The sequence below is a fragment of the Terrapene carolina genome, unplaced genomic scaffold, assembly GCF_002925995.2.
Source record: "Terrapene carolina triunguis isolate 2854851 unplaced genomic scaffold, T_m_triunguis-2.0 Scaffold33891, whole genome shotgun sequence".
Lineage (NCBI taxonomy): Eukaryota > Metazoa > Chordata > Testudines > Emydidae > Terrapene > Terrapene triunguis.
The window spans coordinates 7,840,106-7,859,130 of record NW_020698242.1 but is presented as its reverse complement, the minus strand read 5'-3'; the positions used below and the strand labels follow the sequence as shown (position 1 = coordinate 7,859,130).

At 40.3% G+C, this 19,025-nt stretch overlaps 1 protein-coding gene across 1 annotated transcript in view; it reads right to left on the bottom strand.

The window, feature by feature from the left end:
• Window positions 1-19,025, bottom strand: part of LOC112106846 (cadherin-13) — a 743,971-nt gene that overhangs the window by 119,916 nt on the left and 605,030 nt on the right. The window contains exon 8 of the mRNA XM_024200308.1: window positions 2,126-2,266. Within this exon, the coding sequence (XP_024056076.1) occupies window positions 2,126-2,266 (141 nt within the window). The remainder of the gene's footprint in view (window positions 1-2,125; window positions 2,267-19,025) is intronic.

Below are 19,025 nucleotides of genomic sequence, written 5' to 3'. Positions count from 1 at the left end.
ACTAGCAATGGGGAGCCTATGGTTATACAACATTATATGCCTATTTTAACTAAAAGTCCTAATGAAATAGCTCTTACAGGGTTAAGGGCCTGATCCAAAGAAAATTATAACAGGATTAACAGCCTGATCAAAAGCCCCTATAAATTAAAGGAAAAGCTCCTTTTCACTTCAATAAGTTTTGGATCAGGCCCTAGAAACTGTTTGTGGTATTGTTTAGTGGCGCTCCGGTAAAAGCACCCTGCTGAAAGCAGCTAGTGTTGTTGGCATTTAGCACCACACTTTTACTGCCAAGAAAAGCTGTTTTGAATCCTTCTTGTTTTTCAGTCTGGTCCCTCAATCTTCAGTTGCTGACAGAATAATTATTAGAGTGAAATTTCTATCACTCTTTTGAAAATGAAACACTGTCAAGTGGATAAAATTAAACGGGGAAAAACAAACAGCAGCAAGAAGAAAATAATAGTTTAATAATACAATTCTCCCCCCTTTCAAAATTATATTATATTCAGCATCTCTAGTGTTCACTTCCTACAATCTGGAAATATTCCTGTAAACTGCAGAAGTTTGTGAAACTTTTATAGCCAAATCTGGTGGTTTTGGGTGTCAAACTGACTGGTGGAATTAGCCAATGCTCCTAGGAGTCTTTTGCCCTTTTTGGACAACAGAGGTAGGGGGTAGAAAGGGACGGATTTGGGAATGGTTTGTCTGAAGCCAGAGAGCTTTGTCATGACAGGGATAGAAGTTTAAAATGCCATCGTTCTACAGACAGGCGATGTCTTTTGTGTTTGTTTTTTTTCTTCCAGGCACTCAGTATTGTTCTTGTAGGGCAGAAAATTATCACACAGAACAGGTGAAATTTAAAAGGCATCAGGACCAGAGTTTCATTACCAAACTCTGAAAGCTGGCAGGTCTCAAAGGGAAAGTGCTGAAATTCATTGCCTTCATGACAAAACATGTTGATTTCAGCTGTGTGTCATATTATCATATGACCCAGAGCTAGGTTTACAGTGATGGGACTACCCGCTATGGGAGAAAGGAGGGAAATAGCTCAGTAGGCTTAATTTAGATATTATCTCATCACCCGCAGCCCATTTCTCTACAGTACTTTATGTTATAATGTTTGGGGTTTGGTTGTGTTCTGCTTTTGGAAATTGTATTAAATGGTGTATGTAAGTGTACTGATGTAAGGGAGGGAGAATTCATTAGATATATCCCCAGGGAAATTATGTCAACCTGAGCCCAAAAGCAGTAGGGTACAATGAGAAAAATTTAAAAAGGGAGAAAATGCTGAAGGATTCAGAGACCAAGCACTCTGTCCGAAGACCCAGAACACTGTCCAAGGATCCTGCAGTGCTCTGAGTTTTGTTTCCTGTGTATCAGTTTCCTGAAATCCATGTAAGCCAAAAGTGACTGGTTTTGCATAGGCAAGGTTGGTTAGGTAATATCTTTTACTGGACCAACTTCTGCTTGTGAAAGAGATAAACTTTCAAGCTTACACAGAGCTCTTCTTCAGGTCAGGTTTTGCTTAAGAAGATATACAAGGTGAGAAAAAAAATGCTTTTAATCACCACTTTCCAAATAAAAGTTTGTCCTGGGCATGATGTTAAACTCCATCCTCCACTGCCTTGTGGATACTTCTTGGTTGAAGAAAGGCTAAGGGATCTCACCCAGACAGAAAAGGTGGTCATGCTGAAGTGATAGGCAGTTAGCAGCTCTATCTAGGTTGTTCTCTGGCAGAAGCTACAACCTCTATGTCACTGAGCGTCCAAACTTGCTCTGACCTTTGGATTCTGGATCAGTGGTCTAAAGGGTGGACAACAGGTCTATGGTAGCCTTCGCTCCTCCATATCTTTGCCTAGGCATATGCGCCAAAGGTCTTGGCAAGACAGTTGTAGGGATCTGAGGGAGGTGCATGGGGCAGCTACCAAGATTTCCAAGCAGCCCTGTATAGGGATGGCCTGCAGGCGGCATGTGAGGGTGGCCCTAGAAAAGGTGGGTCAAAGTAGCTGAAATGAAGCTAACTATAAGTGTTCCCCTCCCTCATAAAATAATGCTATTTTATATTCAGAAAGAAAACTAAGTACAATTGGATGCAAAGATTAATAGAAGAAAACTGGCAAATTCTTACCTCTTTCTTGGTGAATTCTGGTGGGTGATCATTTTTGTCATCGATGACAATGGTAGCTGTCGCTGTGCCAATTAATCCCACATCAAGACCAGCCATGTCCTTCGCTTCTATAATAAGCTCGTACTTAGGGTTTTCCATCGTCTGAAAAAAAAAATCGAGAGATCAAAAATTCAGTTTCCTCTCCTTCAGACATCAAGAGCAACAACAACACAACACAATTTGGTCTGATACAATATAGGACAAAAATTTATTTGAGCTACTGGTTTACTGAGAGAGTGTGGCTCTCCCCTGGGCTCCAGGGACCGGGAGGGCAAATTTTATCTAAAATACAAGATGAAGCAAGGTATAATGGGTTTATGTTTGTGAACAGTGTATAGGCTACTCAATTATTCAACTGTATGGTGAAATGGGACAGAAATTAAAATATTCCCAGGTTTTATGCACTTCAATGCACCAATATTGGTCACATGATTCGTTAATGTTATGATAGTTACATAATTAAATCCTAAAGTCACATACTGAATATAAACTCACACTTTCTTGTATTAAGCCTTATGTACTCTGCACATGCTATTTTAAATGGTAATCCAAATATTCAGAAGTAACAGAAGTAGGAAAGCAATATCTAAAATAAGTTATGGCTGGCACAAAAGAATTAGATATGGTGACATTAGCACATTAGATCTATCTAACCATCCATGCATTCAGTTTTTATGCCATGCTCATCATCTGAGTACCTACCCATCAAAGAACTAGAGAGCACCAGGTCTCCATGCTGGTGCTGCAGCATAACCCATTCTCAATTCCCACCGCACCCCATCTTTCCAATGCTAGCCATAACTTAAAAGCCAAAATGGGGCCCAGAGTGAATTCTGCATTGGGGGCAGCCATGGGGTTCTCAATTCACCTTTTGTGCTGGGCATGGAAGCATAGATGGTAGCCTGCCAGACAAAAGGGTAATATTATATACCATCAAATGGAATTACTATTCGGTGCCTGAACCTGCTCCCATTGAACTCATAAACCATTTTGACAGGTTTCAGAGGGGTAGCGGTGTTAGTCTGTATCAGCAAAAAACAATGAGGAGTCCTTGTGGCACCTTAGAGACTAACAAATTTATTTGGGCATAAGCTTTCATGGGCTATAACCCACTTCATCAGACGCATGGAGTGAAAAATACAGTAGGCAGGTATAAATAAACAGCACATGAAAAGATGGGAGTTGCCTAACGAAGCGGGGGGTCTCTGACTTCAATGGAGGCAGGAATGGGCCCTTCTTAAAATGAGTATTTTCCCCACTTGTATGATGGTCTCGTGTGGGACCATCTGTCTATCAACCCTATGTGTTGCATTGTCCATGGAGAACAAAGATGGAGAGGTGCTGTAGTCATCTTTAATGTTATGTAGTAGGAATATCTTGCGTGCTCAATAGCTGTTGTTCAAACATGTATCTGGAGTGCTGTCATAAAGGGAGCCAATTGGTGCTGAGTTCCATGCTGCAGAGAAAACAAATGCCTCCCCCATCTCCTCCAAATACCATCACTGCCTCGTGCAGCAGAACTATAGAGGCTGGGACGAGATTTGTCCCCCAGCAATTAGCCCCCTGCCATTTAGAATTTAAAAAGCCTCTTTTTGACTATCGCTTAGCAAGCCAAACTCCCAGGGCAGCCACTTTGCAGCTAAGAGCTCACTGCAGGGGTCCTCCAAATTATACATTGTGCAGCCCATTTTATACAAGACAGCCTTTCATGGGGATTTTCCCTTGCCAAGCCCCAAGCCCCCATGTTGTGGCTCTCAAAACATCTGCAGGCCACCAGCAAAGGTTCCAAAGGCAACTGATCAATACCATGGCTCAGTAAGAAACTTGCCGTTCAGGCAGCCCAAACTAGAAGAGATGCTAAACACTGAAAACATAGTTTTGTAGAAAACCTTCAGCTATTGAGCCTTAAAATCCCACCTATCCTGCAAGAGGTGTGTGCCCTTTCATATAGAAACTAAATGTTATTCTGGATGGCAGAAAATCCCCTACTGGGATTTTAAGGCTCCAGGATGGTATATAATTGTACATATAGCAATCTCACTTCAGTGTCTATGACTCAGTGAATGAGCTTGAACATATAAGGCTGGGCAAAATTCACAGAATTTCATTTAAAAATGTTCTCTGTTTCTTTTCAAGCTGTATTGGAACCTTCCCCTCAAATTTAGCTTTCTTCATTATTTTGGAAAAAAAAAGGCTATTATTGAGTAGAAAACTCGCAAAATCGTGTCTTATTGCATGTTTTATAAGCTGACTTAGCTGGAAAAATAGGTCTATTTATGCTCAAAATGGGTCATTTTTTTTGTTTGAAAGCTGGCCCATTTTCCATTGAAAAGGAGTCCATTAGTGGTAGGAAATTGTGCATGTCTCAGCAGAAATTTCCACGACAAGAGTCCAGTTTTCAAGCTCACATTGAAATGTGTAAAACATTGAGCTTTGAGTCGCATTTCATATTATTATGAATACTTCACACTTCTCTGCAGTGCAGCAGTTTATGCATCTAGTCCTGTCACCCAAATATGTGCGGTGTTAGAAAAAAAGCAACTCCTGGCATATCCTAACCGAGAGAAGAAGTGTGATCCAATTAGATTCCCTTTACACTAAAATATTGTTTTTGAGGTTATTTTCAGCATTTCTCATATTTCTAGAATTTAATAGCTCAACTCACTAGTTCGTACTTATTAGCAGCTAACTGTGCCTATGTGATTGTAAAGTATATTTAAGAGACATCTTTTTTTCCCCTCTCCAGTAAAAAGTCCCTTTGAAGATGTTAAGGACATACAAACAAATAGTAATTCTTAGCTTCTCTCTAATAGCTTTCATTTGATAAGTGCCTTGCAAACATTATCTAATTATAAACAGCCCACTAGCGTAGGAGGATCCTTGGCTGGGAAATCCGGTTGATGTAAGACCTTTTCACCCTATGGGAGTAAGCCACAGCATAGCTCTGAATCAGGACCTATATTTTATGCTGTTAAATAATAAGAATATAACCAACAGAAATTAACTCTGTGTGGGCTCTGGCAAGACAAGTAAGGAGAGGCCTTGCGAGCCAGTAATTTCCAGAGCATCACTCTCCTGATTTCTGAAACTGTCAATGGTGATTTGTAGGACATCTGCATAATTGAGGAGGAAGAATTGTTCCAGGTGCTGCAGGGAGGACAAACTAGGAGCAATTATATAAAGTTGTACAAGGAGTAATTCAGCCTCAGATGGGGGGAACGGGGGAGGGAAACAAACAAACAAAAAACCAAACCCAAAACACATTTTGCAGTACGAGCTGTTTGACTATGGAACAACCTTTTCATCTGTGAAACTCCGTTGCTGGAGATATTCAAAGATGGTCTAGGTAAAACATTTATGAATATCAGCAAGGACAATAATGTATATTTGTGGGGGTGGATGGGATTATTATCCATTTCTGCGTGATTATATGGTTTAAAAGATATGGCGTTCCTGATGGCTGCCTTAACGGGAAAAAAATTAATTTTCTAACCCTTTTCCAGCCTTTATCCAAGAATGTTTATTTGTATTTTTATAAGCACCAGTTATACCTTCACTCCCTGTATTGAATGGCTTCATTTGGCTATGGGCATTGAACTCTGTCTCTGTTCCCTATGTTAGTCCTCATCATAACAGGAGCTAATTAATCAAATACTATTGTTCTGGCAAAACAATGCACTTATGATTGAAAATTACAATTTGTAAACTGCAACTAAGTATTGTAGGCGTCATTAAGAACCCAAAGAGCACTTGAGAAAGACAAGCTGCTCAGTACACTTAGTAAATCCTAAGAATGTCATCATTTTGCCATTCTCTCCCCGTATGAACTGAACAATAGTTGAGGTACATCACTCTGAACAAATATTTACAAAAAAATTAGTACCTAGTATACATTTGCAGGAAGGTATCAAGATCAGGAATTCCAGAGATATTTTTTTTGGACAGATCAAGTTTTGCTCAGCACAATGTTTAAAAGCTGAGCATCCCATAATGATTAGATATGAAAATGTATTACATCAAATATTTGTTAGAAAAAAACATTCACCACATGTATGTTGCCTCATTCAGAATAAAAGAATTGGATAGCAATGGCATTTTATTGGAAAATATCTCATCAATATCAGGTACATGTAATCAGCAAAGTGATACTGAAGGCTAAAGATTTGAGCTTAAATGTTGTATTAAATACTTTCAAACAAGGGAAATGTAGAGGTCCCACTGGATCCAACCTTCTACAAAGTTTGGGCTTACAAGTGCATATATGTGAAAGGTAAGTTGCACTGATGATAACTGAATTTCAATAAGAGTAATAGAGGAAGAAGAAATTCAATACACCGGATAATTCCAAGATATGTATCAATTGAAATAGGTCATTTTGTTTTAATCATTTGTGAAGTGAAGGTTGACTTTTAACAGCTTCAAATGTTGCACCACAGCAGGTTCCATTTTGATGAGCTAGGAAAAGTAGAATATGTATCTGAACCTTGGAGTCTGCCAAAATGGGCCTTGTAATCTAAAGAGAAAAGGTTCTCTTGTAAAATTTCTGCACTGAGACCAGTAAACACCATGACATTTTAAATATTCCAGTACTTATGCAGTTGGATCTTTTTTAGAACCTGTATGTTAGGAGACATTGCAATGAATAATATTTTTGACACCCTTTTTTGAATCTGAGAAGATTTGGTTATTATTATTAATAAAATAAAATAATAAAATGGCTGGCACTGTAATTTTCAAGCTAGAATGAAACTTCTTGACTACACATAGAAAGATATGGACCAGCTGAAAATTTGGACCCAGATCCAAACCTTCCTCAAGAGAGTGTTAAGTGGCTTACCTAAAGTCACAAGGTAGGAGAAATGGGACATCTAGAGATCATCTTTTGTCCATACACAGTATGCAAAATATATTTTTAAAATTCCTAGAATACTATGAATCAATGGTTCTCAACCTTTCCAGACTACTGTACTTCTTTCAGGTGTCTGATTTGTCTTGGGTACTCCAAATTTCACCTCACTTAAAAACCAGTTGCTTACAAAATCAGACCAGCTAGCTTAATTTCAGTACCCAGAAACATAATGGAACAAATAATTAAGCATTCAGTTTGCAAACATCTAGAAGATAATAAGGTGATAAGTAACAGTCAGCATGTATTTATTTGTCAAGAACAAATCGTGTCAAACCAACCTAGTAGCTTTCTTTGACAGGGTAACAAGCCTTCTGGATCGACAGGAAGCTGTAGATGTGGTATATCTTGACTTTAGTAAGGCTTTGATACTGTCTTGCATGACCTTCTCATAAACAAACTAGGGAAATACAACCTAGATGAGGTGGGTACATAACTGGTTGGAAAACTGTTCCCAGAGAGTAGTTATCAGTGGTTCACTGTCAAGCTGGAAGGGCATATCAGTTTTGGATCCGGTTCTATTCAATATCTTCATCAGTGATTTAGATAGTGGCATAGAGAGTACACTTGTGGATGATACCAAGTTGGGGGGGGTTTCAAGTGCTTTGGAGGATAGGATTAGGGTGACCAGATAGCAAGTGTAAAAAATCGGGATGGGCATGGAGGGTAATAGGTGCCTATATAAGAAAAAGCCCCCCAAATTGGGACTGTCCCTATAAAATTGGGATGTCTGGTCACCCTAGATAGGATTCAGAGTAGCAGCCGTGTTAGTCTGTATCCGCAAAAAGAACAGGAGTACTTGTGGCACCTTAGAGACTAACAAATTTATTAGAGCATAAGCTTTCATGGGCATATGCATCCGAAGAAGTGGGCTGTAGCCCACGAAAGCTTATGCTCTAATAAATTTGTTAGTCTCTAAGGTGCCACAAGTACTCCTGTTCTTTTTGCTAGATAGGATTAAAATTCAAAATGATCTGGACAAAACTGTAAATAGGATGAAATTCAATAAAGAAAAATGCAAAGTACTCCATTTAGGAAGGAACAATCAGTTGCACACATACAAAATAGGAAATGATTGCCTAGGAAGGAGTACTGCAAAAAGGGATCTGGGGGTCATAGTGGATCACAAGCTAAATACGAGTCAACAGTGTAACATGGATGCAAAAAAAGCAAACATCATTCTGGGATGAATAAGCAGGAGTGTTGTAAGCAAGACACGTGAAGTAATTCTTTTGCTCTGTGCTGATTTGGCCTCAACTGGAGTATTGTGTCCAGTTTTGGGCACATTTCAGGAAAGATGTGGACAATTGGAGAAATACAGAGAAGAGCAACAAATATGATTAAAGGTCTAGAAAACATGACCTATAATGAAAGATTTTAAAAATTGGGTTTGTTTAGTCTGGAGAAGAGAAGACTGAGGGGAGACATGATAACAGTTTTCAAGTACATAAAAGATTGTTACAAGGAGGACGTGGAAGGATAAAAATTGTTCTTATTAACCTCTGAGGATAGGACAAGAAGCAATGGGCTTAAATTGCAGTAAGGGTGGTTTAGGTTGGCATCAGGAAAAACTTCCTACCTGTCAGGGTTGTTAAGCACTGGAATAAATTGTCTAGGGAGGCTCTGGAATCTACATCAATGGAGATTTTTAAGAGCAGGTTAGAAAAAACATCTGCCAGGGATGGTTTAGATAATACTTATTCCTGCCATGAGTGCAGGGGACTGGACTAGATGACCTCTCAAGGTCCCTTTCAGTCCAATGATTCTATGATAAAATACAAAAGTGTCACAGAACACTTACTGAAAAATTGCTGACTTTCTCATTTTGTCAGTATGAAATTTTAGTTTGTACCGACTGTGCTAGTGCTTTTTATGTAGCCTGTTGTAAAAGTAGACAAATATCTACATGAGTTGATGTATCTCCTGTGGACCCCCAGGAATATGTGGACCCCTGGTTGAGAACCACTGCTATGAATGATTCTTAGGAAGTTCAATCCTGGGGATCAAATATCTGAAGTGGCCCTTAAATTTTATTTATATAGGATGCAAAAAGGAAACATGCCTATCTGTGCATCTCCCTCAGAACCTCCCACCCCCCAAAAAGAGAAATAATTATTGTTATTAATTATTTATATTACTGTAGTGCCTGGAAACTCCAACTGAGATCAGAACTCCATTATGTTAGGTACTGTACAGAAAACATAGTAAGACACAGTCCCCACACTGAAAGTATAAATCAAAATAATCAAGACAGACAAAGAGTAGTAGGGGGACACTGACGCACAGAGCCCAAGGTCACTGGCAGAACCAGGAATATAACCCAGGTCTCCAGAATTCCTATTTAGTGACTTAGCCACTGGACCACTCTGCATCTCCAAAATGAAATCACTATGCACAGGGATAAGCTGGTAATGTAAACATGCAACGGTTTCAAACGACGTTTATCCATAGCCAAAAGGGGTAATGATTTTAATTGATGAACATGTAGTCGCTGTTTGTCTGGTGTTTCATTTATCAGTCCTGGCTATGTGCACCTTAGCACTGTTGAGAGACTTTGTTCCATTACAGCAGGAAACCCATTTATTTCCCCATAAATTTGCACTTTAGTCATTTAGCCCACTGTGGGGGTGACACTGGCGAATGGTTTGGTCTGCAGTCAGGCTGACAAGTTTGCATTCTACAGTCCACTCAATGCCACTCTCTCCAACATGTGACATTAGTGTCAGATTTCCATCCCCTGCTCTCTCAGCATCACTGTTTCATCACTGGTAGGCAATGAGAGGTAAGAGAGCTCACTTTTTGAGATTATTGGCTTGCTGACAAAGCCAGCAGGATATAATAGCAGTAGAGGGAAACAAGTAGCTCAGTGCAGTTACATATGGTTAGAATATACCCAGTGATAACATCTAGGTAGAGGACAGATATGACAGTCCTGTGCCGAGGTTAATTCTTTTAATGTTTTCTTTATAGCTACAGTAAGAAAATTGTCAGTGGCATAGAAGCCACAAGAAAAGTGATCCCCACGATTTACACTTCACATCACAATCACTAACAGAGGCCTCCATTTTGCTAGATGCAGAGAGTAAAGCTCCCATAATACCCAGTGAAATCCAGGAGATGAGGATTCTCAGCACCTAAGACCCCAAATTCAGCAAGAATGAAGTCAATGGGACTACTCGCATGTTTAAATCTAGGCACACTTTTAAATATCTTGATAAATCAAGGCCTAAGGGACTGATCCAAAGCAGAAAAAAGCTAACAGGAAGACTTCAGTGGCTTTTGATGGAACCATAAATGATTTTTATTCCCCAATAATTACAAGTAGCAGGACATGCTTCATCAAAGATTGATGAACAGTAAATATAGGGAACAACCAGTTTTTTCTACCACTGGTTTTAAACTCCACTTTTATGCAGTATTTAATATTTTGGGGACAGGCAAAAATTGTCAGAGGAAACCAAACTTTCCAGGAAAAGTTCATTTTCTGGACTCCCAAGCTAATTAGTAAATGTACAATGTTAGGCTGGTGTTGCAATCTTTCTAGAACGTTACTAAACTAGATAAGACTGAATAAGCAGTAGCTATCTAGAGGCTATAGTTAGAGGTCATTCTATTAGAGATATTCCCAGTTCTGGAGATATTGCCTATAACTTAACATTTGGAATCCAGCCTGGCTCAGTGACATGGCTGACCTCAGAGCTAACTAATGATTGGCATTCTGCAGAAGGGAAATGCCTGAAAAATTCAAAGCAACTAGGGCTACGTTTTAGAGGTCTACGATTACTGCAGATCCTGAAGATAGATGTGTCTCTTCCCCTTCCCCCCAACCCTTTATCCTAAAACCTCTTTATTTACTTTGCATATTATGATGAATGTGGTATATTTTTGATTATTTGTTCCAAACAAACGAATAAAAATTTGGAATCACTAGAATTAGATTGAACATTTTAAGAGTGTCCACTGTGTAGGGGTGAAATCTCATAAATGTATGTGTGTACACATATTTCATATTTCATACCAAAAGCATGCCACAATCCCACAGGCCAACTTTTTGTCCTCTGGACAGTCACATTTGGTGGACAGTCAAGTTTTCCCACACTGCCCCAAGAACAAAGGGCTAGAGTGGCCACATTTTGGAAGGGTGCTAGGAAGACTGGGTTATGGGTGGTTGGACTCAGGCCCACAAAATGCAATATACATGCTGGAACCCCAGCGTGGGATTCAGGGTTCAACAATTCCTAACCTGAGGTTACAAATGAGTGTATACCCTCAAGCCCTAGGTTAACAAAACCAGAGTCTGCTAATTTGAGTTCTGCTAATCCTGGTCTCACACTGAGGTGTAGACATACCCCGAGAGTCCTGACTCCTTATTTTACAAAATTATCCTATGACTGAATGTTTAATACATCTAGAATGGATAGACTGGGTAATTTTATTTAATTATTTGGGTGTGGGAGGGACTGTGAACAAATGCTAAATTATTTCATGGTGTTGCCCATTCCTAGAGTGTGAAATTCATGCTGTATGTCACTGAGAACACAGAGTCCAAATCTGCCACACTCAATCACCTGAAGCGAGGCACCTAAATCCATATGTAGGCACGTAAATAAAAGAGACCTGATTTTCAAAGGTTTAGAGCATTTGTGGCTCCCACTGACTTTGAATGAAATTGTGACTGTTCAGCACCCATAAAAATTGGGGTGGAGGGGGCACCCATTTAGGGGTGTAAATAGGAATCGAGGTTCCTAGTTTTAGAGGCTGAAAATTTTGCCCAGACAGATCATTTGAATATAAAACTAATTCCGAGCAAGCAATAAGAATTCACATGAAAGATGTGAATAATGAACCTCTTCATGAATAGGCTGTAACAAAGTCCCCTTTTTGTCATTGGCACCTGAATAGACTGTGGTTGTGACTAAAATGGGATAATCAATGAAGTTGACATATGGATTGCTGGCATATTCAAGGTGCCCACACACTTGACTAAACACTGAATCCTACTTGCTATTACAGTAAGTCAGGTACAGTATACAATGGGAAGTCTATTTCCTGGAATTATGCTTTCTGTTTTGTTTTTCAGATTCAGCTGGCTCTGAATTGCTTATTTTCTGGGGATTTTTTTCCCCAGAAAATGTTGATAAATTATTTCCTGGAAAGAGACACCGGTCGGTGTGAATACATGTTTGTTCTGCCCAATTAGGGCTGGGGGTTCTTTGGGATTCTCGGTGAAGGACTGAGATGAATGACCCGGGATGAGGAGAACTGGGTACAACTCAATTTTATTATAACTGGTAAGTATAACAATTATTAATACCACGATTCCTTACCAAATGAGTACAATGCTATATAACTAAATTTAAACAAGTAAGGCAAGGGAGAATACAACGGGGAGAGATAAGCAAAAACAACAACAACAACAACAACAAAAAGGAACAAGCAAACAGAAAATTTTTGTATGGCTAGTTACTTACGACCAGGCAAACGACAGCCAGATGGGAGAGCATATACATGGTGAATTCGGGCCGGCAACACGACACGTGCTCGGGCTGGATTCGGGAGTGGGAGGGTCAAGTCCTGGTTGATCAGAACTGGACTGGCAGTGACGTTGAGTCGTTTTGGGACACCTCTGATAGCTATACAGGGGCAACTAAGTATATAGTTCAGAAGGTAATTGTGGCACGCATTGATTGGCTTCTTAGTGCCCTGTTTTCCCCTTATTAGGAAGAACAATACAATGTGGAAACTGCAGAAACGGTTTGCTGTGGTAAACACTATGGATACATCCCTCATAAGTTTCCTGTGATAAGCACTATGCCCTAATAAGGTCGTGCAGTCTATCGTGGGCCTCTTTCCTTGCTCCAGGTTCGCCACGGGATTGAGAGGCAGCCTGGCCAAAACCGAATGGGGTGGGGGGTTAGGCTGTATTAACAATGTTATGTAGCTGAGTTTGGATTATACAGAGTTTGGACTCCGATTCAAACTTCTTCAAAGTGTAGGAGTGGATGGAACCAGGATTTGGGGCTCATTTATAATTTGGGCTCTCTAATGCAAAATACCTTTAAAAAAGCTCACAGGATTTTCTTGTAGATACTTCTAATACCAGCTTTAATCCACTGGAAATAACCATACGTAGATGATTTGGAAAAGAAATTTGGTGATTTGTCATATTGCCCTTGCATATTTGCCCACATCAGCAACTTGCCACCCAACCCAGCTTGTTTGGCTGGTTCTCCTCTAGTAGTCTAGAGCAGGGAGATTTTCAAAGGCACAAAGGGCAGTCAGGCACCAGCTCCCACTGACATTCAAAGACACCTGACCCCCAAATATGCCTTTGAAAGTCTCCCACTAGAAATGGAAAAGCAAAATCAGAAGAGGGGAGGTGCATTGGCATATATGCATCAGGGAAGGGGACATATTTTTGGGCCTCTGTGCTGCTATGATAGCAGCCTTCAACTATCTGAAGGGGGGTTCCAAAGAGGATGGAGCTCAGCTGTTTTCAGTGGTGGCAGATAACAGAACAAGGGGCAATGGTCTCAAGTTGCAGTGGGGGAGGTCTAGTTTGGACATTGGGAAACACTATTTCACTAGTTTTGTTGCTGTTGGTCCTGCTTTGAGCAGGGGGTTCAACTAGATAACCCCCTGAGGTCTCTTCCAACCCTAAGATTCTATTATTCTACTCCCTCACTTTCATGTGTTGGACCAAATCTCCTGTCCTCAATTAATGTGTTGTGTCACCAATATGGTGCTGTCTTGGTTCTGATCAACTGACTAAGGATTCTTAAGATGTAGTTCCAGTCTGAAAGTTGACTCTAAAAATGGCATTGTGCGGTTCCTTGTTAAAAGCATGTCATTGACTTCTGGAGCAATTTACTCAGTTTACTAGTAAAATATGTCTGTATTTTTTGCTACTGCCCTGCTAGAACTTAGAGAGACAAGGTGGGTGAAGTAATACCTTTTATTGGACCAACTTAGTGAGGGACACAAGTGGGGGGAGGGATAGCTCAGTGGTTTGAGCATTGGCCTACTAAACCCAGGGTTGTGAGTTCAATCCTTGAGGGGGCCACCTAGGGATCTGGGGCAAAAATCAGTACTTGGTCCTGCTAGTAAAGGCAGGGGGCTGGACTCAATGACCTTTCAGGGTCCCTTCCAGTTTTATGAGATAGGTATATCTCCATATACTATGAAAGGTATTTCCTCACCCACCTTGTCTCTCTAATATCCTGGGAGCGACACCACTACACTGCACACATAGTAGAACTTAATTAATACTTTCACTGAATGTGAGAGCTCTGTTGAGATCAGTTCACTCTGTGATAGCTGTCTGGGTGCTGTCATGCTAACAGGAGCAAATAATAATAAATACCTCACTTTTCTATAGCATTTATCATTCATAGATATCAGAGTGCTTCACACAGGAAGTCAGTATCATCATCATCATTTCATAGATAGGAAAACTAAAGCACGGGAAGGGAAGTGACTTGCCCAAGGTTACCCTGCAAAATAGTGGCAGAGCTGGGAATTGAACTCAAGACTCTTGAGTCCCAAGCTAGTGCCCTAGTCACTAGGCTGCTCTAAAATAAATAACTATCACTTGGGATGCGAACAGACAATCACCTCTACTGAGTAAGAAAGTCCCATCTTTCATCACTTCTCAGTGTTGAACTAGAATCCAACAGTGAGAACAACAACCGTGTGAGAGGAAGACTAGTCCTGTAGTTAGTGTACTAGCTTGGGACTCGGAAGACTGGGTTCAATTCCTACTCCACAACATACTTCCTATGCGTCCTTTGGCAAGTCACTTAGTTTGTCTATGCTTCAGTTTCCCATCTGTAAAATGGGGATAATAGCATTTCCCAGCTTATCATGGATGCTGTGAGGATAAATACATTAAAGATTGTGAGACGTTCAGATGCCGTGGTAAGGTGAGGACACAAAAATACCATAGATAGTTCAAATGAGGACAAACAGCTACTCAAAACTTTTAAGTGTTGTTTTTAAAAGCATCCTCTCTGGTCCTATTAATTCTTCATCCACCAACATTTCACTTAGTGTCAGAAGACAGAAAATATTATTTTGTAGAACTTTAACAGTATTCTCTCTAAAAAAACAAGATAACATCAGTGAGTTTATTTAAATTTCTGTTTATAAGCTATATATTTATAATCCTATTCATAGTGTATTACCATATCACATGTTTTATTTACACAATTATAACATAAGGCTCAACAATAAGAAAATCTCTTAGGATGTGAATAATTTCAGTTAGTACTAAATAAAGGCTCATGTTCATTTTTGAGGAAAACTGCATGCACAAAGTACTGAATTTGTCCTATTAAAACTTTTGAATCTTTTTGTTGATTAATGCTATCAGCATTCAGTCTATCAGTGTTCCAGGGTATGCTGCCAGAATTTTGACAAAGTTGGAATACAAAAACTGAAGCAATAGGATTATTAACACAGAAAACTTTTAAAAAAATTATAATAGCAATATTTTCATTAGTTCTAAATGCCGATTATGTCTGTGGGGAAGAGGATACAAAGGCAAGATTCATATTCAGAGCCTGAATTACAGTTTCACGAATACAAAAATCAAAACAATTTTGTAATGTAGATCCTCCATCTCATCAATTTCCAATTCTTATGTCTTAAAGGAAAGTTCTAGTTTAATCAAAGTAATAAGGTATTTTGATTATGAAGAAAATCATATCTATTTACTACCCACAGGAGAGAGATAGTTCCTAGCTACAAGAGGGAGTAATAATGAAACTAAATTTTCCCCCTCTGAGGCCAATGTAAAAGAAAAAATACGTGTCTCCAAGATGCCTGACACAAACTGCGTCTTGGATTGAAGGACTGAGAGCTCTGTAGTCCATTGAAAAGAGAACTGCAGGGCATAAAAGTTCAAGAACACAGGGCATAAAGGCTCAAAACTTTAATCGTCAAAAATGCTGGCACAATCGTATGCCTAATATGCATGTACACTTACTGAACGTTATATGCAAATACAATAATTGCGTTTAAAAGACACTAATTGGATGCATTTGCACATACAATTACCAGATTTCACATAAAATGGTGATACTTGTGCATGCAAATTAGGCCTGGGAGTTACAAGCTGGCAGTCGGTATGGCCCTTCTTGGATTCAATTTCTGTGAACATTGAGAGATCAGAAGTGCCAATGCTCACAGAAAGGACAATATTTGCTTCAATATTCATGGAAAGAACATTTAAAATTGTATATCTGATAATAAAATGTGTCATTCATCCAATGCTGGTTAATTTGATCAATCAGAGAGGGTGAGATTCAGTGTTGTGCCCCCCTAGGGGCTTGTCTGTATGGTACGTTAGTCTGTACCAGTGACGTGTAAAATTCTAGTCCTCACCAAGGTGTTGTGAGGCCAGTATGAACCATGCTGGTGTGCACTAAAAGTTCCCTAGTGCTTGTTAATGTAGTCCCATTTCAACAGTACTATATTAACACACACTAAGGGACTTTTAGTCTGCAGGGTTCACATGGGCCAGTTAGTACACGACACACTGGTGTGGACTAGAATTTACATCTAGTTGTGGATTAATTTATCATGTAGACAAACCCCAAGAGGAACAGCACAGAACTCACAGCCCATGTGATGCGGGGGCAAAGGCAGCTTTAAATCACCTCTTGATTATGGGTTGATCTAGGGGTTGGATAGGCCCCAGGTATTACTTAGACAGTCATAGGGGACTGTCTAAACTATGACATCCTTCCCAGGCTGCCCTATAGGCTGCAACATGCCTGGAATCTCCATAGTGAAGCATGCTATAGTCCTGTCACAACACATCCCTCCCACCCATGCTACATTGGTTTTTTACCATGGTACAAAGGGGCCAGAGTGGGTGATGGGGAGTGGTGAGGATTTGATTTTTGGTATTACTTCTGTTCCCTGACTGGATGATTCATGGAACTACCAAACATGGCACAAACTGAGAATACTGAAACTGAATATAGAATTTGAACTTTACTGTGTGTATATTTATATGAGTCAGTTTCATACTCACATAAGTACCAGCCTTAGTTGTATATAACAATCACAATTTGCAGTAATTATAACAATCACAATTTGCAGTTCAAACATTCCGCTGGCCTAGAATTATTTGCTGGAGTCATTTTAAAATAATTCTGAACAATTAATACTTTAAAGAGCTGTGCAATGTGCTTTCAGACAATCTGTGAAGAGAAAAGGAGGGCAAACTTCCTCTAATAAATTATTAGGTGCACATCATTCACTCATTTCTAGTCCCTGCCAGGACAGGCACAGGTCTATTTAAATCCAAACATTTAAAGGAGAGACATGTTTCTTCAGCACAGTAACCTATCATATGTATCAGTGAAGACAGCTTTTTCAAAGATGTGTATTAAAATAGGTCTGTCAGGAGACTTTCTCAGGAATATGAAAGGTGTAAAGGTTATACAATGTAATGAGGAGCAGCACACAGACATGAGTGAAGGTGTTGGTGTGACATATATGAGAATTTTTCTTCAATATCCTGGACAAACCTTATTGAATGAAGTTAAACCTTACTGACGAAAGTTTAAGTATTTGGGAAGTTCGTTGTATTAAAATGGAAAATGTTTATGTATTATTGTGGAATAGTATGTAAAATCTTTCGGGAGGAGACCTGACTAATAGAGACACTGGGAAATGTTATGAGTCTCAAAGGACTATTTGAAACAATGAAACATTTAAAATTAAGTGGGTTTCCCAAGAAATCTCTAGGAGGAGAGAAATGCAAATATGACGCCAGTTATGCAAGAACTCAGCCTTTTGAAGCTTTGCCTTGGGGAAGGGACCTTTGGTCGGACTGATTACCTAGTCATGGTCACTTCAAAGACCCAAACTGGTAAAGGAATGATTCATAGATTCATGAGGGTGCTTGTTCTGAGCAAAAGCTGTTACGAACTTGTGATCACAGAAAAAACTCTGGGTGGGGGTTGTCAGACTGATCATCTGACAAAGCCCTTACTGGTAAGCTTATTAGCATGTATGTAGGTTCTTTATTGGCTTAATGTGTTTTCTCTGTGATGTTTTTACCTTAGGCATAAATGTACTTGCTTAGAAAGAGCTGCATGGGAATGTAACTGTGACAATTACACTGTTTACCGTCTCTGAGGAGAAATCAGGCCTGTTAGGCAATCTGACTTGGCTGAAGTATAGGCAGGGAGCTGTGCAGGGAGGCAGTGTAGGCCAGGAGCTGTGCATCCCGGAAATACCCATCAGGAGGAAGATTGATGTGCCTCCACACAAGAGAAATAATGTCTGGGGAGCCGGAAGCCTGAGAGTTGGTGCCCATGCTGGACCATAGAGGGTGGAAACAGGGGCAGTTGCCCTGAACTGTGGCAGTCTGTATTGTAATTTTTTAAGAAAGCAAAACTTTGAGCGAAACCAAAAAGTTAAGGTAGAAAATACAATAGGCCAGATCCTCCGGCTGGCGTAAATCAGCAGAGTCACTGACTTTAAAGGAGCTCCACCAGTTCACACCAGCTGAAGTTATGCCCCAGGATGTGTACTGAAACAACACACATATATGCTTTCAGGCCACCATATAACCTGCTTTGTCTCATGTACAGCTTAAGGCAGGGGTGGGCAAACTTTTTGGCCCTAGGGCCACATCTGGGAGGGAAAATTGTATGCAGGGTCATGAATGTAGGGCTGGGGCAGAGGGTTGGGGTGTGGGAGGGAGTGCGGGGTATGGGAGGGGGTTTGGTGTGCGGGAAGGGGCTCAGGGCAGAGGGTTGGGGTGCGGGGTGCAAGAGGGGTTTGGGATGCGGGCTCCGGCCCAGCACTGCTTACCTCAAGCGGCGCCGGGATGGCAGCGGTGCACAGCAGGACTAAGGCAGGCTCCATGCCTGCCATGGCCCCACGCCGCTCCCAGAAGTGGCCAGCATTTCCAGTAGTGGCTCCTGGGGTTGGGGT